The following is a 27,027-nucleotide window of genomic DNA, read 5'->3' as shown; positions in this document are numbered from 1 at the left end:
CCATAAGAGCCACAGGTCTGCATCTCTGTGCAGTTTCTCCATGGGCATAAATGTGTCTCCACAGAGCCTTCCAGGCCCACCCCACAGTGAGCGAGCTGCCAGCTCAGGTAGGAAAATTTTAGGAGGTTCCTCCTTTATAGTTTAATTCAAAGCCCACAGATATTTTGCCATAGCTACAAAACATGATTTTGCTGCTGTCAGTCCTCAACACCCTCTTTTGCTAGAACAAAGAAGGTGAGTAACAGCAGAGGAACAAGTCAGTCCACTAATCCGCAGAGAAGACACTGGGACTCAGATCAGTGCAGGGGGAAATAATGAGCACAACCCAATGAATGGTATCAGGAAATATCTCCTCTTAAAACGCCTTGTGGGTTTTCTGCAGTGGCATATCTGCTCAGCCTCACACTTGAAATTTGAGTGCAACTTATTTTCCAGGCAGTAATGACTTGTTCAACTAATTATAAAAGTTCCTGTGGTTTAATTTCTCTTTGAGAAAGCAGCCTGGGATATGGTAAAAAGCAGATGATGTTTAAGATGAATCTAATTAGAAGATCTTCTCTTTGGACCACCTGAGAAGGTAAATCATATTAAATCTCTGGGTGTTGTCTTTATTTTCTAAAACATGTGTGATGGTGACTATTGTTCTGGGTGGATTTGCAAGAGAAGGTGTAATTATTTTACAACCTTCATGAGAAAGAGAAGTCTAAAGAAAAATTAAAAAGAAGGTCATGTATCTCACCTATGTCCTGGGTTAAAAATGAGACCTTGTTATTTACTTCTAGGAACCATCTGCATTTTAGAATTAACTTTAAACAATATTTTCCAGCCTGAATGCTGTGTAGAACAAGCATTTCGTAGCAAATCTGGACTTCTTTAGCTCTCTGAGTATAAGTTGAAGATACTTACTGTTTCCCAGGAGACAGTTTGTATGAGAAATGGGGAATGTGTCTGCACATGTGCTTTGCCCACTGAAGGCAGACAGATACCTGAGAATTTGCTCACTAAAAAGTTTGCAGCAATGCTTTATTCATTGAGAAATTAAATGAATGAGAGGAACAGCCACATTGCTTGAGAAGAACATTTAATACTTTTTCCCACTTGCAATTTGTTTGTTGGTTTTCTGGTTTACTAGATACTGTCTTGGGAGGTTTTGGAGCTTTAAACAGCTACCAAAGCCTGAGTGGCAGCCCATCTCTCGTTTATGTGCGTTATCTATATGGTGTCTTACATGCACAATTAACAGGGTGTTTGGTGTCAGCTACATAAAGTCACACAGAAAGATGTGTTTGAAAATAGAGGCTGACCCACAACATTTGAATATGAAGGCAAGTTGGGGAGCAGGGAAAAAGATAAATGCAAAACTGTGCCAGATGTTGTTTACCCTCATCATAAATTTTGTTTAATGACCTTTTTGCCTTTCGATTGTCTGTTTCACCAACCTGTTACCAATGTAACACAAACTCTTTGTGCTGATTAAGTTCCTTTACCATATGTTATGAGAAAATGCTGAATATAGAAAGCTATCAGAAACCTTGGTTTAGTTAATGCTTCAATTATTAAATCATGCCACTATCCCAGGAATTTGTGTCACAGTTTATAATGTTTCCCTCATCCACTTTAATCAATTGTGATCTTGGGATCAGCCAGATCCATGGAAGTCTTGAGTTTGTTTCAAGCGGATGATGTATTCAAAATAGGAAAATACTGTTTTTTGTAGAATTCTGGATATAATGACAGACATGCCCAGGAAACTGAAAAAATTCACCACATTTTTTTTCCCCCAACTCTGTTACCAATTCATTGATTAGATTAAAAAAACCTGTAACACTCTTTTATTTTAATTGATTTTGGAGTGGGGTGGGAAGATACTCTGAATCACTGTGGTGTCCTTCTTTCTGGTTATTCCTGTATAGAAGTATAAGAGCAGCTATACTGTGTTAGCTCAGGTGTCTAGATAAAAGAGTTTTATATTTTTCTTTCTTTGTTTGTTTATTTTATTTTGTTTTGATTTACTTTTTGTTTCGTTTATGTTGGTTCGGAGGGTTTGGATTTTTTTTGCTTTGGTTTGTTTTTTTCCCTCCATTGCTATCCTAAAATATCTTACAATTAATTTTCCTTCTTTAATTGCATCTCAAAATTCAGTTGATATTTTCTTCAGACCCCATTTCTGAGTGGTAAATGTCAGTTCAGAGTCCCTCACAGAATATATAATATGATAATTTCTTTCTACCTTACACTTATTAGTTCTGAATTTCACAATCAAGTCACTCAGTCTCGTGTGACCCCGATGCAAATCTTCACAAGCAGACTTTGCTTTTGTTAGTCTCAACCATGTAAAATTTTCCATGGTGTTGCATCACTGACCACTGTCTTTTCCACATCACTTGAGAGCAGAGTAAGGTACAGGCTTACAACTCATTCCTGCAGAGCTCTGATGATGACATCTCTGTATTGGAAAAGAAAATAATTTATTCCTACTTTTGTCTCCTGTCTTTTAACCAGGTCAGTATCCAGGTGAAGTCCCAGTCCAGATGGATCTCTCTAAGAACCACATTTGGTGAGAAAGGTCACAAATCTCTGCTGAGCACCCACCTTGGTGATATCAAGTACATGCTTGGCTATAAACTCCCTGCCATCCTCTTCCAATTCACGAGGTGAGACCACAGATCATATTCATATTGTTGTTTTCTGTCATGGACTCCTCTGAGCAGGAAAGTGTCAGCAAAGCCCCAGCCTGTCTGGGAACACCAGCTCTGATAAATTATGCTTGCAATAGGCAGCCACTGACCTCAGGACGTGATGATTTTTCTGTTTTTCCCTAGTGACTTACTGCCTTGCAAAACTTGAGTTTGAATGAACAGCTTTTTCAATGCAAAAAGATTGTCATTTTACAAGAGTTCATGATTTTAATCAGACTGATGTTACCCACTCAGGCGCTGTTCAGTGCTATGCTTACAGTCTTTCCTCAGAGCTTAAAATGATTTTCACAATCCTCTTGGGTTTTTCTGTAGCTCTCTACTAGTTGTTAATTCTGGAGCTAGGAAAGCATTTTGTTAGGAATAATCAGAATGCGCATATTCATAGCAAAATATATATATTTTATGTATTCTTCACCTCCCTTTCTCTATTTCCTTTGGTCACATAAATGTGTCAACAATTGTAATAAGGATCCATGAATGTTTTACCTCTCCCTTTATGTTTCATCATCCAGGCTGCTGTGTTACTAAATTAGCTCAGGTATTTATGAGGTAGAAAATGTTATTGAGGTGTGGGGTTGCCGGGGTATGTGTGATTTCAGGTACCACATTATATTCTTGTGTATAGTCCTTAGATTCTAGTTTACATCAGTGCAATTAATGGAAAAGTGTTATAAAACCTCAAGATAATACAGATTATTTCCAGTCCTCATTGTGTCCATTGCTAGTCAAGGGGTAACAAACACACAGACATCTGTAGCTGAGCCCATGGTGATGCTACAGCCCTCTCCAGAGTGGGGTACAGCCCTGCTGCAGTAGGACAGGCCTTCACTTGCAGCGACATTCCTAACTGTTCCCTCATCTCCTGGCTGTGTATTTCCCAAGTAGCACCAAGAGGGATATTTGAAGATCCAAAGGCAAATTTCTTATGGCAGATTTTCAGCACCTCCTTGGTCCCTTTTAGGAATCTGCTCAGGACTCTGCTTTCTCCAAGCAATTTCTTTTCCTTGTTTTGAGTAGGTACAGTTGACATGAGAAAAAAGGAGAGATGGTGCAAACAGTGTTTGGAACAGGCAGAGTTGCTGAGGGAGGCAGAATACAGTTTCTGTGGAGTGGGCTGGTATTTCCTACTGTGTGAGTCAGATGAAATTTCCCTGGTCCTTTTGCTTCATTGTCTTTTCAGGCTGCACAGCAATGTCACCAGGCAAAATGCCATCCGCAACCACTACAGGTCTCCACTGCCTGTTGCTGCTGGTCTCAGCCTGCTGCCAGACATCACAGGGCTCAAACTTCTATCCATTCTCCTATGTAGTGAGTATCCTTCCCCAGCCCCACTGGTTTTCATTGGGTCACTGCTTCTAGCACTCTGATGTTTTCCTTTAGACCTACAAAACCTTGGAAGAAGTCAAAATAAGACCAGGGGGAATCTGAAGCCAGAGTGTGTAAAAGAGATGGAGAAATCCATGAACTGGGCACTTCACATTTCCCCATCTTAAAACCTCTCCAGATGGCACTGAACAAAACACATCTTGTTTCTCACTGGGTTGGTCTGCAAGGTATTTCAGTTGCTGACCTTGGAGATAAGTCTACATAACATTTATATGGGCACTGCTCATGGATGGAATTCACTCATCCTATGAGAGAGGCACCAAATCTATCTAGAAGTGACTCGTTTGCAGGACTGTCTCAAGAGCAGTACAAGTGCACATGACCAAAACTCCGCTCCTGAGTGATTTGTGTGTTGACATGTTGCCCATGAACTGAGATTTTACTTCAGTTTCCCACTTTTTCAATAATCCTCACAGATCCTTTCTGTTTAGCCAGCAGTAAGAATTATGGAAAGCCATTTTGTGCTTCATCCTGCACACGTGTTTGTTAACTGTTTGTGCACAAATTTTCCCTAACCATAAAAATACAAAAGAGGAACAGGGAAACAAAGGGTCTAACCAAATGGAAGTAAATATCATCTGGTAAAGAAAACTAGTCGACAACTCTACCAACTCTTGGTCATCACAGTTATTATTAGACCAAACAATATTACTTTTTTCTTCTCCATTGTGAGGGAATGGACAACCTCCCTCTTTGAGAAAGTCGGAAAGAGGGGAAAGGAATGTGAAAAGGAAGGTGGGAACTCCTTAAGCTCTTTTTACTACTTACCCCTTTTTTGGCAAACCAAGATATATCTGGTTGCAGCAGCCTCATCTGCACTTTCAGCAGATGTCTAACAGTGGCCAAAAATCTCATTTGGTCTGTTTTTTCAAGCGGTCTTCATCTCAGCACTTAGGAGTTTTCATGAAAAAAACAACACCTCTTTTTTTAGCACCACTGATCATGGGACAGCCTGCAGATGAGTCATTACTTAATGGTGTGAAATATGCGAAGCATTTAGCGACCTAGCAATACCCTGTGGTTGTTTAGGAGAATAACTGAAAAAGGAAACCCCTGAGCCCACACCTGGAGGGAGGCATGGGTCACAGTGCACTTTCAGTAACTCCTGCAGCCAACCTCTAACACAAAGGTACCATCCCAGCAGTGCAAAAAGTGCCAGGACGCCTTGGGATCCACAGCACAGCTGTGGTACAAAACCCAGCTCTAATCACACACCAGATGGTTCCGTTATGTAAAGAGACGACTCAAGAGTTGCCAAGCTATTCACCCTTTCTGTAAATAAAGGTTTCAGTAGGAACCAAGAAACTGGCAAAGCTGCAAATTTCCTGCTGGCTTCCTTGCTTGTTCTTTAGGCTTTCTTGCTAATGGTGGTGCCAATGTATTTTTAGGGCACAATTAAAAAAAAGATAAGATGGTCTGAATCTCTCTTGGCTGCTGCCTGTGTAAACCCAGCCATAGTGAAATGGTGCTACCCCTGCCCTGGTCAGCTGTGTGTTACTGATGGTCCCAAAATAGCTGACCTGGCAACTGAGCTGGAGCCAAGGCTTTTCAATTCCCTTTCTTCTTCTGCTCAGGCTGGCTCTGCTGCCGCAGAAGTGGGAGCTCAGAGCAAAGAGGAAAGCAAAAGGCCATCAGAGAATGGTTTCTGGATTCAAAGGCAGAGTGGCCAGCTTTCCCAAGCAGTTCACAAGGCTGGCCCAGGACTAAGTGCACTGTGTCAGCCCTTTAGAGGTCTTGAGGCTCAGACACAAAAATCCTCCTGAGCTGAGACAGTTGGTTTGTAGAGATATGCAAAGAGGCATCTGCAAGCTCAGTACATCCCTCAGCTGGTGCTTAACCCTTCCCTGCTTGGCAAATAGAAATTTTCTGCTTAAAGAGGAAGATGGGGTGGAGTTTGGAGAAGTGAGGCCAAGATTAGAAGGAAAAAATTATCTAAGTCAGTATTGCCTTCACTAATTTCTTTTGCCAACAACAGCAGCTGAAGTTTCACTTTGTTATTCTCACAGACCTTCACTCTTTTATTTTTTTTGTCCCACAGATTGACAGCGCACTGGGGCAGGACAGCTTCTACCCAGAGATGCAAAGGCAGAAGCGAAACAGTACGTACACAAATGTATGGTAACAGAGCAGGTTTCTAGTAGGCCAAGGGTGAAATCACTGTTAAGGGCAGCAGCTCTTGATGTACTGAACTGGGAACATCAAGGACGAGGTGTGGTTGTGGCATAACCCCAGCCAGGCACCACAGTGCCACTCGCTCGCCGTCAGTGCAATGGGGAACAGAATCAGAAGGATAAAGTGAGAAAACTCATGGGATGAGATAAAGACAAGATAATCCTATATGGCTCTGTCTGTGGTTGGCAACCCATCAGCTTACTGACTCTAAGGAGAGAAGGGATGAGACAGCTATTCTATGAATGTATTATGTCATTTGTATCAGCTTCCTATGCTCTGACAGCAAAGAATCTGGCTTTTGGCAGACAAGCAGCAGATAGAACAGAAGCAGAATATCTGCTGTGTGGGAAGCAAGAGGATTCTCTAAGCAGAATGCCAAACTAAGCTACCATTAAATAGCAACGAAGACCCCAAATGCTAAACTGGAGGCCATCAATGTGTGATTTACCCTCAAACACAGCTTTGCAGTCTCATTCTATTTCTCTTTCAGTGCTTATTCTTGACCTCCCCCTTCCGGAGTACACTGTTGACATTGAAGTGAGCCTGCAGGATTCATCTTATCTGGAGCCAATCAAAGACTATTTAAAAAATATCAATCTTCCAATTAATATTTCAAATGTACAAACAACAGTTTCAAACATCAGCACTACAACAGGTGGGTTGATTATTGATTTGTTTATTCTGAATAATGTGGGGTGTTGTCAGTATTTGATGTCTCCCGCTTTTACTACCCATCACCCTTCAGAATCAGCAAAACTGAACCATCTCTGCTCCTGCTGAAAGACCCAGCAAGGCTGAAGCTGTAGCACACAACAGCATATTTGTTATCTGTCTCTCACCACTCCTCTTTATATAATGTTGGCATTAGGAATAGCTCTGAATACTTTTCCTAAGGAAGGGACAAAGCCAGAGGAAGCTCAAGCCAAAGGATTTTGCTCCAGTTTGGCTAACAAGCAGTCTGAGTTCCTTTCAAGTTTCAGGAAGCTGTGACAGCAGTTATCAGACTGTTTACTTCCCTCCTCCTGTATCTGGAACATAGATGGCTGTAAGAGGCTGTACTCTGACCCTGACAGAGACAGACTGCAGGAGAAAGAGCTCACTTAACCTATTCTTACAAGGCAAGATATCAGACAGGTTTTTTACACGAGTTGTGGTTGTCCAACATCACATGTGAATAATACAGCAGAGCATATACAAACACACCAAGCATTTACAACAGCAGAGGAGATCTGATGCTTTCTTATCACTGAGCCATAAAGCAGAGAAAGGAAGTATCCAACAGTTCCCGAAACAACAGCCAAATGCATCTTATAAAGGCCTTCAGGTTCACGTGTAATGTGTGAAAACCAATTGGTTAATATCTTCAATTGGTTAATATCTTACTGTGCTGATGGCATCTTAAGAGCAGGAAAAGTTACAGCGATGTGCTTTGTTTCACTTTTTTTAAAATTTTTATTATTTTAGAGGTTGGGAGATGGGTTTTTGGGGTTTTGGGGGGTGGTTGTCTGGGGTTTTTGGACTTTTTTGTTGGTTTTGGTTAGTTTGTTTGTATGTTTTGGTTGGTTTCTGGTTTTTTAGGGCTTTAAAGCTCTAAGTGATAATGTTACCTTCTCTCACACAGCATCTGCCAGGGGACAGAACAACACAGCACCTCATTAGCCACTGAGACTCTGAATAATCTTGCTCTTACAATCTTTAAAAGCTTATATACACTTTCTTTCAGCTCAGGTGACATAAAAATACCTAATCAGAAAAGAATTATTGGACCCTGGCCAGTATGCCAGGTAAATTTTTAGGATCAGACTTCACATCTCCATTCAGTTATTTAAAAGTAATTGATCAGACTTTTCCCTGCGTCATTCTGGTTCCCATTTCTGGTCAGTCATTTACAATTGGTAGAGTAAAATTTGCAAGGTGTCAGATCATTCAAGTGAACTTTCAAGAAGGGCAGCATTTTGAGATCCCTGTCATGAAGACACAGAAAGGTAAATATTTATCTCACAATAGCTATGTCCCGTGTACCATTCCCATGGTATTTCTCTGTCTGTCTGACTCCAGTCTGCCTGCCCAGTGGTGAGAACAGCAGCTGCTGTTTCTGTGAAAATGGATATGCCTGGCCAAGCACGGTGTGCAGTGATATGATGCCCTGCCCTTCTCTGAGCCTGGAACAGGCCCTGCCCTGTGCCTACATGCAGAAAATGCCTTTCTATGGACCCTACTGTGAGCCCCAGACTGAAGGTAAGGAGACACAGGGCAGAACTTAATCACTGTGCAGCTCATATCCTGCTTAGAGGTCAGAATAGTGATAACAGGTGTGATAAAAAAGCACATGAGGACTGAGTTGCCTACCACGCAGCCTATGAATGTGAAATGTCTGCAGAGATGGTCTCAAGCTCTTCTCCTTGTGATATGGGCCCACCTTGACCCAAACACTTGCAGATATTTAGTTGCATTTGGAGCCCCAGCTCCTGGAGCCACTCCCATGCCTCTTTGGGACTTTCAGCTTTCGCTGAGCAAAGAAAGTTTGACCTCACCAGATTTTCAACAGATTTTCACCTCATAAGCATTGTTTTTTATTATTTTGCATTAATTTTTATGTCTTTCCTTACAGAGTCATGCGGTATGGGAGAGCCCATTGTAATGAATATGTCAGTCAGACTTGACTCAGACTTCCAGGATGATCTCAAGGATTCTTCCTCTGTGTTGCACCAAAAATACAAAGCAGACCTTGAAAAAGCGGTAATGACTATAGCTTTTCATCTCTGAAGGTCGAGAACCCCCTAGGAAATATGGTGTTTACCCCAAGTGCCTGGGTGGCCTGTCAGTTCCTCTGTGGGGAGCTGGAAACTGTGCAGCAGTGGGAGCTGCAAAGGGGGCCAAAGCTGACTCCACTGATGGCAATGAAAATATTCCCGTTCATTTTAATACACTGGGAAGTATTTAGGGATCTGTTGTATATAAAGCCTGAAAAAAATCATATTGATGGTCCTAGCTTAAATCCATGTAGGTACACATGGAATGAAACCATGAACAGAAATGTATTCTGTGACACCAGGAGAGCACCAGGCCTGTTGTATCATATATGCTACATGTCCTTACACACATCAGGAATGGAGAGATTCCTATTTTAAGCACACTGGAGTAATACATAGAGGACTTACACCATGTCACCTGTCTTTGTTTACAGTTTAATGCCAGCTACAGATGTTTACCAGGCTTTGTATCAGCAACAGTAACAGGTTTCAGGTAAGTAAATTCATTTTTTCCTGGAAGACACAAATCTTTCTGTCCAGTCTCAAGGAGACAGAAGTAAGCAAAGGTTGCATTCACTCTGCCTAGAACCCACCCCTAGCATGCACACACTGAATAACAGAATAATTGCTGCAAAGCAAAGCTCAACTATGAACATGGAAATGGGATTATGGGTAGAATTTATCACTGTGGAGAAGTCCAAGAAACATAATCATTCTCCATCTGGAGCCTTTTATGGAAAAGACTGAGCTCCTCCCAAAGGGGAAAAGAATGCAAATAAACTTAACACCAAGGCCATGAAGAAGATGAATAGTACATCGACTCTGGATACAGAAAAAAGAGACAACAATGCTGCTGGTGTCCACACATACTTAAATTCAGCTGCATTTTAGGTTTCTAAGGAAAGCTTACTAGAAATAAACATCAGACAAGGAAAGTGCCACATAAAGGTGTTCCTTCTTAGGGAAGAGCTGTAGCACAACTTCCTTGTATAACAGAGAAAGTCTTGAGTTGCAAGAGGAGTCTCCACAGGGGGGCCCTATAAGGTCTTGCCATCCATGCAAGATTGGTCACCAAATATAGAAAACCACTAATATACAACAATATTTAATTCTAGTGCTCTTCTCATTCTTGTATCTGTTTAGCCCTGGAAGTGTTTTTGTGAACTATGAAGTAAGAACAGGAGGAGCAAGCTTCACTCAGGTTGGAGATTCCAACAGAGGCGTACTGCAGTTTCTGAATTCATCGTACCATCTAAACCCATTTACCTTCACAAGAGTAATCACTAGTAAGTTTAAAGCTCTAAGTACTTTCCTTCAACATTTACTTCAGTGTTTTTAGCCTGAATCATGTAGTTGCACTAAACTCTTGATGATTTGGCACTGGACATTCCAGAAACATTTATTTCTTAGCTGTTTCATTTTATCCTCTGTCACCAAAGCTTAGGACCTTCATGAGAGGACCATGAATGCAGTACCTCCCATGAAAAACCAGACTTCCAGCTACTCCCCTGATCAGTTATTGGTTCGATTTGATTATCTCAGGGGTCTTTTCCAGCCTAAATGATTCTAAATGATCCCTGATGTGATCCAGGGATGAGAGATTGAACACCCTTAACTCACCTCCAGAACTGAGACAGCTCTGAGAATGTCAGGCTGCCAGCATTTCTCCTCTTTAAAGCAAAACATGAAACTATTGCAGTTTACATGACAACACATTCCCCTTGGCTTCTCTGGCACATTTTTCATGCTGCTGCTGGACAGTGTGTTACAATTCAGCTGGTGATCAAGTGCCCTAGAGGTGTTATGCTCTCAGTGTACCAAGAGTTGGACTGTCTGTCTCAGAGGATTACTTCAACCTGGTTGCTTCTCCTCTCAGCTTATCTAATTAGAAAGTAGTGGTGGTGATAATTATGTTTCTAACTCTTTGCATAAAACCTTCTGGAATTTTTAGCTGAGAAAGATACTAAAAGAATATGTTGAGGGGAAAATCCCATGGCCTGTATCAGAGGTGGTGCCCTGCAGCTGACGTGAAGCACCTTGGACCTCTGTAAGATGAAAGACACCATAAAGGTGTGAGCTGAAGTGACAGTAATGCAGAATGTTGCTCTCTGTCTTCCCAGATCAGACAAACTTCACCGTGAAACCCTCGAACCTTTTTGAAGGGGACACAGTAAGACTGACCTGTGAGATAAATTCAACATTTGCCAATGCAACCTGGTATCACTTTGACCAGACCATCTCAAACAGCTCACGGTATTCAATAGTGACAGTTTTCGCAGCCAGAAGATCAATTCTTAAAATTACCAACGTTACAACAAAGGATTCTGGTATGATTTTCCATTGTTAAAACAGCAGATGCAAATCCTTATTATGCTAGTTCTAAAAAAAGCAAAGTTGAATGCTGTGGCTGCATTTTCTAGAGGAAATGTGAAAATTACACTGTCGCTCATAATTTTCCTGTTGTTTTCATTAATGATCTGCATATTGACTGTCATTGCCAGTAAGATGTGAACTGACTGAAGTGATTGTGTATGACTGGATGTTCTAAGTGCCAGGCATCATTATAACACCAGGGGAGATGGTGGTGATTGCATGGCTGTGGGACCTTCCCAACCTTTTGGTGTGGTAACTCAAGGCTGTGGTTGAATTTGTCCTTAATGTCCTTGCCCCCTACATACACATGACCTAACTAATCAGAGCTCAGAGTTACAGTTTTGCATGTTTAGGGATTTTTGAAAATCAGATACAGGTAAACTGGTGGCATTTTTCTGGGAGGAGCTATCAGGGGAATTATTATGTGTTGTCAGAGCTTGGGCTGGAGATCCCACTCACTTCCTGTCTTTGGACCATGAATTCTACATTCAACTCATTAAGAGTAGCCTGTGGCCAAGTATTTTGGCACACATATGTGAGGTAGGAATACTGGATCCAAAATTCTTCAGACCGGGGTTGCCCTGAACCTTGATGTCTCCACTCCTATATAAGTGGTCTGCTTGGCTATCTCAGTGGGGAAGGGAAACCCACATACCTAAAATATGTGGGAAATTTGGAGCTTCAGTTGCCAATCTCAAAATCAAGTCTGCTTCCAGGGGACTTGTGCCTGAGAATGTGGCTGATTAAGAGAAAGGGACCTATGGGTCCTGGCTGATGGCATGTTGAATGTGAGTCAGCAGTGCCCTGAGGGGTCATCAGGCACAGCATTGCCAGCTGGACAAGGAAGAGGATTGCCCTGCTCTGCTCTGGGTTAGGGAGGCCTCACTTAGAGTCCTAGGGGCAGTTTTGGGGACCAAAATATAGAAAAAGCATCAAGCTATTGGAGAGAGTCCAAAGGAGGCCATAAGGATGGTGAAGGGCCTGAAGGGGAAGTCATAAGAGAAGCAGCTGAGGTCACTTGGTCTGTTCAGCCTTGAGCAGACTGAGGGGAGTCCTTATTGTGGTCTTCAACATCCTCATGAGAGGAAGCAGAGGATCAGGTACAAATCTATTCTCCCTGGTGACCAGAACAGGACTCAAGGAGGTGGCATGAAGCTGAGTATGGGGAGGTTTTGGATAACTGGGAAAAGTTTTTCACTCAGAGGGTTGTTGAGCACTGGAACAGGCTCCCTGGGGAAGTGGTAACAGCACCAACACTGAGGGTTCAAGAAGTGTTTGAATAATGCTCCCAGGCACATGGTGTGACTCTTGGAGTGTCCTGTACAGGGCCAAGAGTTAGGCTCAATGATCCTGATGGGTCTCTTCCAACTCAGCATATTCGGTGATTCTGTGATAAATACTCTGTTTGGCAATGCCTTCTGAGGAGCTTAAGAGCCTCCAGTCCGAGGCCAGTTCTGGTGGAGTCCTCCTCTCTGTGTAAGAGCCTTTTTACCATGACATACTGCTTCCAGAAGGACTGTGGGCAATATACAGATCCCAAAAGTAACTACTCAGCCAGATTTGAAGTATTTTGGTCTGAGAACACTGATCTCAAGTACCCATTAACAGTGAATCCTAATCTGGATACATTTGGCACCAGGGGTCTGCAGAAAGCATTCTGCAGGTGACCTGAAGGTACATTTTGATCAGCAAGTAGCAGAGCCACTGCAGAGCAGGGATATGTGAGAATTAGTTGTGGAAGTAGCTCCTAATTCCGAAATAGAGACAAACTCAGCAAAAATTGTTGTTTATGCTTTACAGGTTCCTATAGTTGCATGTTCATAACGAGCAGTCCATATCACACCGAGATACACAACGCCACAGAAACAATATCTGTCTTTCCCCTAAATGTCACTCCAAACTTTGAGGACATTGATGTCACATGTAATAGTCCTGAAGTGCAATCAAAGGGTTTGCTGCTGTCCTGTTGCATTGACAGACACTTGAAATCGCTTAAGGTTTCCTGGAAAGTAAATGGAACAATCAACATTACAGGTAAGATTAACAAAAGGTTGTCTTTCACCTGCTGGGTTTGTTCATTGCTCAAAGGTCTCTTCCTAAGTGGCTGCCCCAGAGTCCTAGGATGAATACAGAATATGCTCCAAAGGTGAGAGTGGCAGGGGCAAGAACAGACTCTATATGTTTTGTGTAGGTGCCAGAGGGGTTTCAGGCCCCATACACTGATGCCTTAAATTGTACCATTCTGATTAGAAACTGCTGCCTGGACCAGCAGCACACCAGCTTCATCTGAAAAGCTTATTTCTGCATGATCTAATTTTGAGACAAAGAATGAGTGCATCAGTCTGTACTGCTACCTCTGGAATCACCCTTGGGGTTGAAAGATCTTTCATGTACCATATACTGAGATTTGGCAGTCGTGGGGTACAAGTGCTGCATTGTGAAGCAGCTGCAGTACAGATAAATATGAGCACTGTTTGTTTCTCCACCTGTAGCTGTGATACATCACATACCAGTTGAGTCAGAGTCATCCTGTAAGGCTTTCCAGTAAAAAAGAGTTAATAAGGCACCAAGTAAACACGAACAAAAATGCTCATAAATGTCTATGAACCATCACCCTAAACGGTCTATTGCCCTCTTAATATTTTACGAGTATGAAGTAACTGTTTATTGTTAACTATTGGCCATAAATGAAACATAGCAGAAAGCAGGACATAAAATGAGATAAAATCTTCAAAGCTCACGCACTTCCACAGAGGGCAGTTACCAGAGTGCAGCAGTGATTGCAGGAAGAGGGGATCCTGGCCTACTGCAATGGGCTGTTTTACCCCTAATTCCCTGTGGCCAGGCTCCAGGCTTTCCCCCAGGAATTCTGCCCTGCTTTCGTATCAGCTGCACTGTCAGCTGCAGTGTGGGACAGCTTCAGTGGTCACAGCTAAACCAGCACTCTTCCAATTTTGAGTTGCATGACTGTCAAGTACCTCCACATTTTTATTTCAAAATTAGACAACATTAAAATCTGCAGTGTTTACTCCTGTTTTACTTACCTTTACTCACCCTAAATATCACAGATAATGAGGTTAGACTTAACAAGGATAATTTTCATTTTTGGAAATCTCTGAGATTTCCAAGCAGGGTTGTTGCGTTCTGACTGGTTTTGGCAGGAGGACTCTCAGCACAGGGTTCAATGCTGCCACTCTGTGAGCGTTGCCAGAGGAAAAGATGTGAATGAACTTCAACAATGATGAGTTAAAAGTACCGTGATGTCAATTACATACAAACCCATGAGGGTTTCCATAGCTGGAGTAATTGCTTGTGCTTTCCAGAGGTATTTTTGGACATCCACAGCCCTTCGAACAATGCTTATTTCTCTCCAGGGATGTCCATCTTGAGTGGAAACTGCACTGGATACTCGCTCAACATCAACGAGTCCCTGTGCCCACCTGAGAAGTCAGGTGCAGTGACCACGTACACGTGTGAGCTGGAGACTGGACACGGAGCCAGGCGCGCTCGAAGCATCGCAGTCACGTACCTGCGGAAAGGTGAGGGGCAGGTTCCTGTGACAGAACAGCAGCTCTTCAATGCATGGATGGCCTCTGTGGCACACAGAGTTTGCAAGAAAATGATTAAAAGTAACTCTCACTAATGTGACTTTTGTCCTGTGTTGTCTCAGCCCACGTAACAATATCATCAAGCACAAACTCAACAGTTTCTGAGGGATACGGGTTCAATTTGACATGTCAAAGTGATGTGAGCAATTATGACAGCATCAGTTGGAAAATCCAGTCTGGAAACGACACAAAAACAGTAGACTGCAATATGTGCATCAAAAATAGCGAATCCTCAGCCACGTCTGTGCTCACAGTAAAGTCTGCCTCACTGGAATGGAGAGGTGAGTGAATATGGTCTCATTGGCTACAAAGGCAATGAAATCTCTGTACCAGATCATTTACAGCATCCCTAGCCCTGAAAGTCACTGTGCAGCCTGGCCACAGTAAATAAAAAGCCCCCACAGTTAAAACTAGAAATGTTGGAGGATAGCAAAGCTTCATATTGCCAGCAGCACTGTACTTGTTCAGCATTCATGATCATGCAAAAGCTGAAGAACACTTCTGCTGACTGAGACATGGTTTTGTATCACTTATTTTAGGCACCTACATCTGCACATTCTCCCAGAAAAACCTGGACAGTTCTGCCAATTTGACCATCGAGGTGGTTTCCTTGCCCCTGAAGCAGAACATCCTGATAGACCCCATTGCAACATCGATAGAGTGCCAAGTGCCACATGCCCTCGAGTGCTGCATAAGTGCAAAGACCGTGAGAGACTACAGGGTTACATTTTTTGTTCAACAGAATGAATTTCAAGTTGGTAAGACACAATAAACTTCCAGAATCATTAGTTTCACTCTGCATCACAACCCAGTCTTGGGGTTTTTTGTTTTCAGTTAGGTCTGTGTAAACAAGTTATACTTAACTGCTTTCATGACAACCCAGGAGCATTTCTGAAGGTGTAAAAAAATGAAAATGGACTTCTTTTAGGATGGTGAACATGCCTGAGGAACGTGGCTGGGATTAATACTGAAGCCTCTGCTGTAGTAAATAAATAATAGGGAAACTCAATATTTGGTTTGACTTGCCAGGCAGGGAGAAGTGAGCATCCTGACCCTTCTTCAGACTGGAAATTGCTGAACTCCTTTTATTTACTTTTCTCTTCCATTCTGCCACTTTTAAAAATGTGTACAGAGAAAAGATTACTTAAGAAAAACTACTAGTTCATGAAAAATGTCTAGTAACCTATTAAGAATGCAATTCAAAAAACTACTCCATTTTCTTTGAGGATACAGGGAGTGTGTCTTTAACAATACAAAAGCCTACACTTCTGTGTCTTAAAATTTAGGGCAATTCTGCAACTTCCCTGACATTTTTTTATAAACTATCAATTTTCAAGTGAGTTGTTTTTTATATACTAGAATTTTTTGAATGAATTACAAAACAGTTAATTTGAAAAAAGAAAAAAGCAAATACGATCTACCAAAAATAACTCAGGAAACATTCACAAGTGCAAAAAACAACAGGCTGAGGAGTAAAGCAGGTGGAGACTGAGGAGACCTTCAGGAGCTAAGAAAAAGGCAAGGATGTTGTTGGAAGAGGCTGCAGCTGAAGACACCCTCAGACACAGGCATTCTGAAAAGCAGTGGGAGTGTGGCACAGATCCCAAGTTCTAAAGAACCGTATAAGAACAGCAAAACAGTATCCCAGCCTAAATAAAACACCTGCGGTAAAGGCAGGAAGAGTATTCTCAAAAACTATTTTCAAAGCAAATTTTGGTTACTGTACAGTTAAGAAGGTTTGGGAAGGATTTGCTCACACACCAGTAAATGAAAAGGTATTGATTATGCTGCCAGATTTACTACAGATGGAGTAAGATGCAGAGATCAACATACTGAGAGGAAGCTTTATCACAAATGAAAGTTGTTTTTTTTTTCCTAGTACCCACAGAAAAGAAACTTTTGCCAATGCTTTCTGCTGGTTATAGTTGACTGACCCCAAGTCTGTGTTAATCTGTCTTTATCCATCCATACAGAGAAGAAGATAAAAGACAATTTGTTTTGCTACATGTACAATCACACAGAAAAAGAATGTAACAAAGAGAAAAAGTTCGAGGCATATTGCAGGTTTATCAACCGCATTGAGCAGAGAGTCGACAGTGAACATATAAAACTGCACTTGACACCTGGTAAGAAAAAGTTACTGTTTATAGCTGTTACACAGGACATCTCAATATCTTTGTTAAATCAGGTGCCACGAATTCATCACCAGTGACATCTAATGGGAACAGCTTTTTGTTATCCAAAACTTTTGTCTCCTTTTCTTATGGAAAATTTTTACACACAGAGGAAAATATTGGTTCTGATGTAATTAAAAAAAATAAATAGACAAGATGCACTGTCTTTGCTGTATTTGAGAATGGTCCCAGTATGTTCCAAAGCAGTGACAGTTCAGTCACTACTGCAGGCTGCACCACCAAGCGTCATCCCCTGTGTTAGAATGTGGTCATGCAGCTCCCAGCTTGTACTAACAATTTAGCAAGGATCAAAGACTGTGGTGCCTCATGTGGCTCAGGGGGGCAGCCTGTGGGAGAGCATTTCCACTTTGAACACAAGAAGGGCAACCTCTGTGAGGTGCTGCAGAGACCAGGGCAGCTTCCAGTCAGCTCTGCAGGGAATGTTAGGTAATTAGAATTCAGCATTGCTAAATCCAGCTTTGATGTTTAGTTCTGACAAGAGTTTTCATATTTCAACTCTTTTATTCTAAGTTGGAAAGGAAGAAATGTTGGACATCCCCTGATGCAGAAATTTTCGTTTTTCCACAGCAGTGGTATCTACAGTTAAATGACTGTATCTGCCAGATTTCACTCTCTTAGGCAATAAATATGCAGACACTTTAATTACTTTAATCACTTTAATCAGCAGATACATGCTGATATGACTAAGCCAATCAAAGACAATTAGCAACACTCAGTGTTCATCAAAAAGTTCTTGAAGCCTCACTATCGAGGTCCTAATGAATTTCCTGTTAGTGCTACAGTAGTATTGACTAACTTAACAGAATAAACTTTGTATGAATTATTGTTCATTTAATGGTCAATATAATCCCACTCCAGCTCTGTCTAACCTTGTAATCTAACAGATAAATCTAAGTCTTTGAGTGTTGGTTTGTTGATTTGATTCAGTACTCAAAAATCAGAGCTTTATTAGATTCCAAATTTTTAATTTCCTGATTCATAAAAATTGGGAATGTGAGACATATACATCCTGAAAGATCCTAATTAATGATGACACTAACTCAAAATTCTAATTTAAAGGTCTTTGAACAGATCACAAGTTTTGTGGAGGTAATCCATTCATCTCCCTGCTTCTTATTTTCTATCTCTGTCTCCTCTCTGTACAGCTAAGAGAATTTCCTGCTCAGACAAACTGGGGATTGGAACAGAAATGGCCTTATTAATAAAGCCATGCTGTGATGTAAAAAATCCGATAGGTTTTACTCGAGGCAATATAACTTACCAGTGCATCAACAGCTCATGGAAGGTTGCAAGGAATGACTGCCTGTCTGGACCAATAAATGACCTGCTGAGTGGTGCTGAGGTAACACTCATGGGTTGCTAGAGGTTGTGGTGGGGAAGTGGTTGGGGAGAAAGAGCATAAATGTTGGTTGCATGGTTTTTACTTATCATAATCTAAAACATATGAAGCATTTAAATGATTCTTTTTGAAGATATGAAGAATGTTTGGCTCTAATTACACCAGGCAGCCAAAGAGCCGAGGCCCCTCCCTGGGCCTAGAGGTGCTGCAGGGATAATGTCCATACCCATGAATGTTCTGTCTCCCAGGCAAGATGACCTTGTCCATGGCATCCATGAGGAGCAGTTACTGGTCTGGAGCATTCCATGAGCTGTGCTCAGGCACAAGCCCAGAGGATGTTACAGAGCACCCCAAAAGTGAGGCCATGGGATCAAGTCCAGGCTGCTGCCCAGCCTCATCCCCAGGCCCTTCCTACAGTGCCCACACCCTTGGCCACTGCATCTGACAGATGGGTGCCAGGCCTTGGTGTTCAGCCTTGCCATCATCCCCCAGTGCTCTTCCCACCCACAGAACATCCAGAGTCACCTTTCTCGCAGTGAGGCTAGAGGATTTCACACATGTGATGTGCTGTTATCTTCTGTTCCAGTCCTTGGTCAGCAGCCCCGAGGCAAAAGCAGAACTACCTGTCTACCTTGCACATCTTAAGAACCAGACAAAAGAGGAGATAACCACAATAAACAATTCTTCAGCAAACCTAGGTGCAATTGTTAGCATCCTGGATATGGTCTCCTCTATCCCAGTACAGGCAGAGGAGGACAATATGAAGGTAAGGTTTTATTTGAAGTCTCACCTACACCTACCAAGCCCTTTGGCCCCTTTTGTCACAGGGGATGATGTTCTCCCTGAAGAAGTTTCACGCTTGCTTAGGATCAAGATCAGGAAAGTGTTAAGTGAATGAGATTAAGTGACAGCAAAGATACAGAGGAAACTGTAAGTTTTATGAAAACTTAAAATGATGGCAACAAGGAGTCTGTGCATGAAAGAGAAACTGCTGTAAGCTTAGCAACTAAAAATATTCTAGGAACACATGGATATCTCCAGCATTCTAAGACAGGAAAGGAAAAGGGATGATGGACAAAAAAAACTGGACATGGGCCAGACATCCAAACATGTCCTGGACTTCTTAACAAGAAGTGTGGACCAGCAGATTGAGGGAGCTAATTCTGTCCCTCTGCTCTGGTGAGATTCCACCTGGAGCAGTCCATCCACCTCTGGGGTCCCCAGGGCAAAGGATGTGGACATGCTGGAGTGGGTCCAAAGGACAGTCACAGAAATGGTCAGAGGCCTGAAGCAGGTCTACTATGAGGACAGCCTGAGAGAGTTGGAGCTGTCCAGTCTTGAGAACAGAAGGCTCATGGAAGAACTTACTGCAGCTTTTCAATACTTAAAGGGGACTTATTAGAAGACTTTTTATCAGGACTTGTAGTGACAGGACAAGGAGTAAAGATTTAAACTGTAAGACAGCAGGTTTAGATTATGTATTAGGAATAAATTATTTGCCGTGGGGGCAGTAAGGCACTGGAATGGATTTACCAGAGAAGTTGTAGATGCCCCAAACACTGGAAGTGTCCAAAATCAAGCTGGATGTCCCTTCCCCCTGGAAGGGAGGTTGGACTGAATAACCTTTAAATGTAAAATACATTCTGTAATTCTATGATTCCATGAGTAAAAGTAGGAATAGAAAAAAAAAAGGCTGAAATAGGAATAGGGAAAGTAAATTCTAGGAACCATGATCAAGCAAGGAAAATAAGTTGGATGTAACAACAAATGAATAACACAAGAAACCTTAGAAATAATTGAGAACCTTGATTGTGAGGTCCAGAGGAAAAGCATTGTTATTCTGAGCAGAAAAGTGCAAAAAGGCTTGATGGTTTGTAGACAGCGAGCCCTACATGAGACACCAAGAAATCAGGGACAGCACGAACACTGAGAAAGAAAGGAAAGAAGGCTGGAGATGCAAAAATACCAGATAATATATTAAAAAAAATCACATAGCTCTGCTTTTGGCAACCTTAACTTGCAAACAGAGTATGCAGAGGGTTAACAACTGAAGACTTCACATGGACTGAGTAAAATAAGAAAATGCTGGGCTTTTTCAAAAGGCACTTCTAGGACCACACATAAATTACCATCAGAAACAACAATGAATTGTGTGGGATTTCAGTAACTGCATTATTCTGTTGTTGTTCCAGAATTTCCTATCCACAGTGGACTTAATTGTTGGTGATTCCACAACTGAAGCTTGGGAAGACCTGAATAAAGAGAAGACACAACAAAGTTCTTTGTTACTGCAGTCAGTAGAAAATTTTTCCCTGCGCCTCCAACCAGTTAATAACACCATTCCTTCTGTCTTTGCAAACACCGTTCATCTCCAAGGGATAGTTGTCAAGGAAAATTACAACACAAGTTATAGCAAGGACTTCCTCAGTAGAGAAAGCCTCACAGTCAAAGTGGTCATTAGTGAAAATGAAATCCAGACTCTAACCCAAAATTCAACCGTTGTCAGTGTGATGTACTCAAGACTTGCACATATTTTGCCCCGGAATACATTAGGATATGTGAATGGTTTATTGATAACAACAACTTTGAGCAGCCAGAACAGAAGCCAGAATTTTAATGTTAATATGACATTTGCAAAGAAAAACTTATCTCTAAAGATGCCCAAGTGTGTCTTTTGGAACTTCACACTCAACAATCACAGCGGGGACTGGGATACTCGTGGCTGCACACCCACAGAATTAGGAAATGATGTCCTTTGCTCCTGCAATCACTTGACATCATTCTCCATCCTGATGTCACCTGATAGATCCTCCGAGTTAATCTTTGAAGATTATATTTCCTACATTGGCCTGGCCATTTCAATCGTGAGCTTGGTGGTCTGCATCATAATTGAATCCTTGGTCTGGAAGTACGTGACAAACAACACAACCTCCTACATGCGCCACGTCTGTATCCTCAACATTGCTACATCCCTGCTGATTGCTGACGTTTGGTTCATTGTCACTGCCTCCATCACTGATCAAAACCAGCAGATGAGCAGAGACATCTGTATCATGGCCACCTTCTTCATCCATTTTTTCTACCTGTGTGTCTTTTTCTGGATGCTGAGCCTGGGCCTCATCCTTTTCTACAGATTGGTGTTCATCTTACACAACACGAGTAAGACTACTCAGAAAGCCGTGGCGTTCTGCCTGGGATACGTGTGCCCCTTTGTCATTGCAGTCACCACCATCGCTGTCACACTGCCAAAGAACAGTTACACGAGAAAGGATGTCTGCTGGCTCAACTGGAAGGACAGCAAAGCTCTCCTGGCCTTTGTCATACCTGCCTTGATCATCGTGGCCACGAACTTGTTCATTGCTGCAGTTGTTATAATTAAAATACTGAGGCCAACTATTGGGGACAGGTCAAGCGGGCAGGAAAGGAAATCTCTGTTACAGATTGGAAAAAGTGTGGCCATCCTGACACCACTGTTAGGCCTCACCTGGGGTTTTGGGCTTGCCACCATCATCAAAAACAGTCATCGAGCTTTCCACATCCTCTTTAGTCTGCTCAATGCTTTGCAGGTGAGTTGCATGTATTTTTGTTTCCTCTTTCGTGATTTAACATAGAGACAGTATGGAAGTGCTGTGCTTGGCATGACATGAGAACAGCAGGAAAAAGCTTAAATTTGCCTTACACACCCTTATTCCAAAAGGAGTCTTTGGGAAAGCCACTCCAGGAATTCAGCAGTATTTCATATTCTCTGCTGCCTTAACAGATGTGCTGTGTAGATAAAGCTGACCTAAAGATAACTCCTTACTTTGCCACTGGTTTTGGGATAACTTTGCTGAAGACCAAGAAAACAGCCCTGTTACATTCAGTGGGTAAACTTGAGCATACCTTTTTCACCTTATGGCCCAGCTGAAGGAATCATGTTGTGATTTTGTGGGTTCCAGTACAAAACACAAGAAAGTCACCAAGATCAGCTGAGACATACTAATGATAATGAGAAGAGCTGACAAAAATACACGATTGAGAGTTTTCAGTCAGGATGACTTTTGCAACATATTTTGGTGGCCAGTAGGATCCCAATACAAGGAGATTTCTCAAGGACAAAATAGTTATGTGTACACTTTAAAGAGAATTCTTAAGGCTTGCCATTGTTAAGAATGGCATTAAAACTGTGTTCTTCAAACCAAATTCACTGGCCTTTTCTTTGGAGCCAATTAATTTGCCTGGAGAGCATAGGTAAGACTTGTATTCCATACACAAACATTCCTCCTTCCAAATACATTTAGTGCTACCAAACTATCTGTATCAGTTTATAGACCAGAACAACACAGAATTTAAATAGACCAGGTCTGGGGAACTGCCAGATGAGCAGTCCACTATGTGATATGTGATTAGAAGAATGCCCTCTATCAAAGAGTTCGAAGTTTAAAGAGGACTATGGACAATGTTGGAGATACTTATGAGATATTGCAACTAAAGATTGGCATCATCAATATGCATGTAATTATCTGTCTTCTAGGGATTATTCATTTTGGTGTTTGGGACTCTCTGGGATAAGAAGGTAAGGATTGAACTATTTCTTACATTTTATCAAAATAGTGTTGGAATTTGAACAAAATTTCTGTATTTACTGACTGACTAATTTTTTTAACAAATAGATACAAGAAGCTCTGTTGAAGAGGAATTCATCATCTAAATGGAGTTCACAGCAATCAAAGGTTAGAACCTTGACCTAAGAATATGTTTCAGTTATTGCTGCATAGTCAAACGTTGTCCAGGGCACTGTAAATTCTGGATTATTGATTAGAATAAGTCAGAGAGGGCACCAACAACACAAATATGATCATATCCCCTTTTTCAAAGTTCATTCTTTTCACTATAATTGGTAAAAAATTAGAAGGCAGTTAGTGGACATTTCCTTTAAATTCCACAAGAAAGAAACTAAAAAATGTAACTGAAACTTTTAGATAAAAAACAGAAATTTTTTTGGCACTATTATTTATTCACAAGCCTGAGAGAAATGCAAGGGGGAGTTCTTGGGCAATTATTGTTTCAACTTACACTTCTGCATTTATAACACCTTACCAAAAAATGTCGGGATGTGTAAGAAACTCAGAATGGTTTGGGTTGAAAGAGACCTTCAAGTTCATCTAGTTCCAACACCCACTTCCCCCTCTTCCCGAGCTGCCAATGGTGCTGGCATCACCCTTATATGACAATAAAGCTTGATTTTATATTGGTATCTGAACAGGGTTTATTCAGAAGAGCCTGTACAGGTATTGCTAAAGAACTAGGAAGCCGACTTAAAAGCAAGGATAATTAAGAAGATGAGAACATAGGCTCAAAGGAATTAAGGAGTCCATTAAGGTTGAACTGTCAGTTCAGAAAAGCAGCATTGGATCAAATCACTCCAGTTTCCACAGGAATCGCTGAAGTTGGAAAATACCCTCAGAGATCATCTTGTACCACATTCCCATCAGAACATGGTCAGCTAGAGCTCAGAGCTGTGTCCAGTTGGGCTTGAGTAACTCCAAGGATGGAGACACCACATCTGTGTGTTTGACCACCTTTCCCTGTGTTTGACCACCCTAACAGTGAAAAAGTTTCTTTTTAAGTGGGATTTCCTGTATTTCTATTTGTTCTCAAAGCCTTTTGTCCCTCCACTGGGCACCAAGGAGAAAAGCCTGCCTCTGCCTCTGTCCTAGTCAGACAGCCCCAAGTATGTCCTGGCATTGGGTTTGTTCCTCCCCAGGGACAGGAGGACTTTGAACTTCCCTTTGCTGAACTTCATAAGATTCCTGTCATTCCATTTCTCCATCCTGTTGAGGTCTGAGAATGAGTAAATAAAGCAATGTCAAAGTCTTTGATTAAATTTTTTTTACATGTGATTTATTTGCCTTCTTTCTCTACCACCTTATTATATAGGTGACAATACACAACACTGCCTAATTTCCCCCACCAAACTACAACTAACTAATGAAGAACTGAACAGAAAAAGATGTATTTTTCGTACTTTTAAAAAAATATGTCTTTGGAGGAATCCCATTAACTTCTCAGACCACTCCAGAACAAAAAAAGAAACTTCATTTTAGCAGCAAGTTCCTTCCTTCGTTTGCATCTGGACTGCAGAGAGTAGTGTTCCAATGCCCTCTAGCGTGTCAAGTTAAATTTGCCTCGGATTATCTCAGGCTGTTGGCTGTCAAAAACAATCCCCATTCACATAAATCTTAGATTTTGTGGCTACCTTCATGGCCATACTGGCACAGATAAGAGAACAGGATCCCGTACTGTTAGGACAGGCTCTGGAGCCTAAGCCATCGCCCCTGCCCAAGAGTTAGATGTTTGTGAGGTATTGAGTTCACACATTCGCCTGATTATGGTGGTGATGAAGGAGATCAACTTTAAAAGAAACTACAAGGCACAAACTGCTTGTCTCTAACTTTGCCTTCTGTGGACTGTTTGCTCATCCTACTGATATAAAGTTTATTGGAACCTTTTTTTTTTCTCTTCAAATAGGGCTACAAAGTTCTTTTGACAAAAAGTAATTTTCTCTCTTTCAGTCATCCTCCCTGATCCTGGTGACACCAATGCTTGCTATGAGCTACCCATTTTCAAGAACCTTTAACAACTTATGTGGGAAAACAGGTATGTGACAACAGATCTCCCTTACTGAAGCACAATGGTTTGGCTTTCATTCTTGCTCTCAGGGTCTGTCTGTCCGTCCTGACATCCATCAATTTATTTGTCTCTCCAGGCATTCATGGATGGTTTTTAATCTTCTAATGCAAAGGAATTGCAACAAGTCAATTATAGCCTAATGCTAACAGCAAAATTGTCTCTCTCTAAAACAATTATTGAATGTTTCACCAATTCTATACCCCACTAAGTTAGCTTTGTTTTGAGCTTAATGAGATCACAGCACAGTTCATCCCTTATTCATGTGCTCTTCACCACCCTGGTATTTCTTCAAAGGTTCTCTGGCTGTCATTTTGTGGACACCACCATTTCATTTATGACTTTATCTTGCAAAAAAGCATTTCTGGAAATAACAATTAATTTTTAAGTGCCCAGTCTTTGTATCCACACATTGTTCAGAGAAGATAGTGACACTTGGGTCTTAGCTTAGAGCCTTGTGACCATAAGAGGGAGGGAGCTGGGATTCATCTCAGGAACCTGTGGATGTGTTGTGTTCTGGATGTGTCCCCATGCTCCAGGAGAAGCACTAAGTGCCTCATTTGTGTGAGAAAACCATTGCCCTGTGGCATGGTTGGCAATTCAAGCTGACACATCCTGGCTGTGTCACCAAAGGTGCTGAGTTCTGTGGTTGCTGCTATTGCTGTAATCCAGGTAGTGCCAGGGCTGCAGGGCAAGGCAGAGCCACCTCAGCCACCAGCACAGGTGTCACTGTCCTTACTTTGCAGTGACAACATCCCAGGCTCTCTGTCCTTGTCTAATCCCTGTGCTTTGTTTTGCAGGTAAATACAGAGTATCTTCTTCAGAGCCATCCACCTCTTCCACTGAAAATACTTCCAAGGCGTATTCCTTGCTTAACTGAAGCACTGTCAATGCTAAACCATGTCACTCTGAAAGGACTTCTTCCAACACACACACAAAAAGTACCTGGGAGCCACCAGGAAGTGGACTGCTTCATTTTGACTAAACTGTGCCTTGGTGAATTTTTCTGGAATAATCATTTCTGGTTAATGTGTAAGGCAGGGAAGCTGAGAGAGATGGAATTTTACAAGGTCTGCCAATCCCAGAAGAGATGACAAGGATTTAAAGGCCTTCATGTGCAAGAAAGGACATTGAGAGTGAAGAATTCTCAGCCCTTAAGTGGGTGATTAGCACCATGCAGTACTGAGACATGAATTGCAGTGCTTCAAACAGTCGTTGTCCAGTGGATTTGGTATTTCCTCTGTCAACTCTCTGAATGATCCCAAAGGCCTGTGTGGACACACAAGTACCTCACAGCGTCTCTCCTGCCCTCATATTAGAGTCTGGAAAGGCCATAGTGGTTTCCATTTCATATTTAAGACTTTCTGGAACCAAAAAATCTCAACTGAGAAGGCCCATTTCAGATCTTCACTTTTGACTTACATAAAATGAAGACCATGATGATTCCTGCATGGTCTTCTTTCAGATGGAAAGACTGAAAGCTCATTGTGGCACTTTTTTGAAGAAAATGAAGCTTTATGCCCTTAACAATATTTTTCTTTCCCTTAATATGTAATGTGGTAAGACAGAGATGGTTGCTGCCCTCTACCACAGAGGTGACTGCATTTATTTAATGCATAGTAGTGTTAAGAATGCAAGGAGTGCCTTGTGTAAAGTCTGTATGTTTGGATCTTCTCTCAGAGGAGAAACACATTTGAAGGACTCAGAGAATAAGCTCTCTAGAGAATATAAATTACCATGTGCCAGGCAGGATGAATGGTTTTATATAAATTATTGCTCTAATACTACACTTGTGGAACCATTTATTTCAAGGCTGTACACTTTCAAAGGCAG

At 41.7% G+C, this 27,027-nt stretch overlaps 1 protein-coding gene across 4 annotated transcripts in view; it reads left to right on the top strand.

The window, feature by feature from the left end:
* ADGRF5 (adhesion G protein-coupled receptor F5) overlaps positions 1–26,981 on the top strand; it is a 41,134-nt gene extending 14,153 nt beyond the window's left edge. For 2 of the 4 annotated variants that reach the window (XM_066314676.1, XM_066314677.1), the window contains exons 2-22: positions 2,503–2,654; positions 3,880–4,007; positions 6,124–6,184; positions 6,748–6,912; positions 8,316–8,495; positions 8,869–8,996; positions 9,445–9,503; positions 10,154–10,296; positions 11,131–11,337; positions 13,184–13,417; positions 14,758–14,922; positions 15,054–15,272; positions 15,531–15,749; positions 16,965–17,117; positions 18,332–18,528; positions 19,112–19,291; positions 20,718–22,091; positions 23,039–23,080; positions 23,178–23,237; positions 25,080–25,164; positions 25,995–26,981. In XM_066314676.1, coding sequence (XP_066170773.1) covers positions 3,891–4,007; positions 6,124–6,184; positions 6,748–6,912; positions 8,316–8,495; positions 8,869–8,996; positions 9,445–9,503; positions 10,154–10,296; positions 11,131–11,337; positions 13,184–13,417; positions 14,758–14,922; positions 15,054–15,272; positions 15,531–15,749; positions 16,965–17,117; positions 18,332–18,528; positions 19,112–19,291; positions 20,718–22,091; positions 23,039–23,080; positions 23,178–23,237; positions 25,080–25,164; positions 25,995–26,074 — 4,068 coding nt within the window. In that variant the 5' untranslated portion in view covers positions 2,503–2,654; positions 3,880–3,890 and the 3' untranslated portion in view covers positions 26,075–26,981. The remainder of the gene's footprint in view (positions 1–2,502; positions 2,655–3,879; positions 4,008–6,123; positions 6,185–6,747; positions 6,913–8,315; positions 8,496–8,868; positions 8,997–9,444; positions 9,504–10,153; positions 10,297–11,130; positions 11,338–13,183; positions 13,418–14,757; positions 14,923–15,053; positions 15,273–15,530; positions 15,750–16,964; positions 17,118–18,331; positions 18,529–19,111; positions 19,292–20,717; positions 22,092–23,038; positions 23,081–23,177; positions 23,238–25,079; positions 25,165–25,994) is intronic. The other 2 variants (XM_066314680.1, XM_066314678.1) reach the window with 2 other exon arrangements.
* Positions 26,982–27,027: the final 46 nt, after the last annotated feature.

The sequence above is a fragment of the Sylvia atricapilla genome, chromosome 3 (assembly GCF_009819655.1).
Source record: "Sylvia atricapilla isolate bSylAtr1 chromosome 3, bSylAtr1.pri, whole genome shotgun sequence".
NCBI classification, from domain to species: domain Eukaryota; kingdom Metazoa; phylum Chordata; class Aves; order Passeriformes; family Sylviidae; genus Sylvia; species Sylvia atricapilla.
This window is presented reverse-complemented; position numbering and strand designations above follow the sequence as displayed.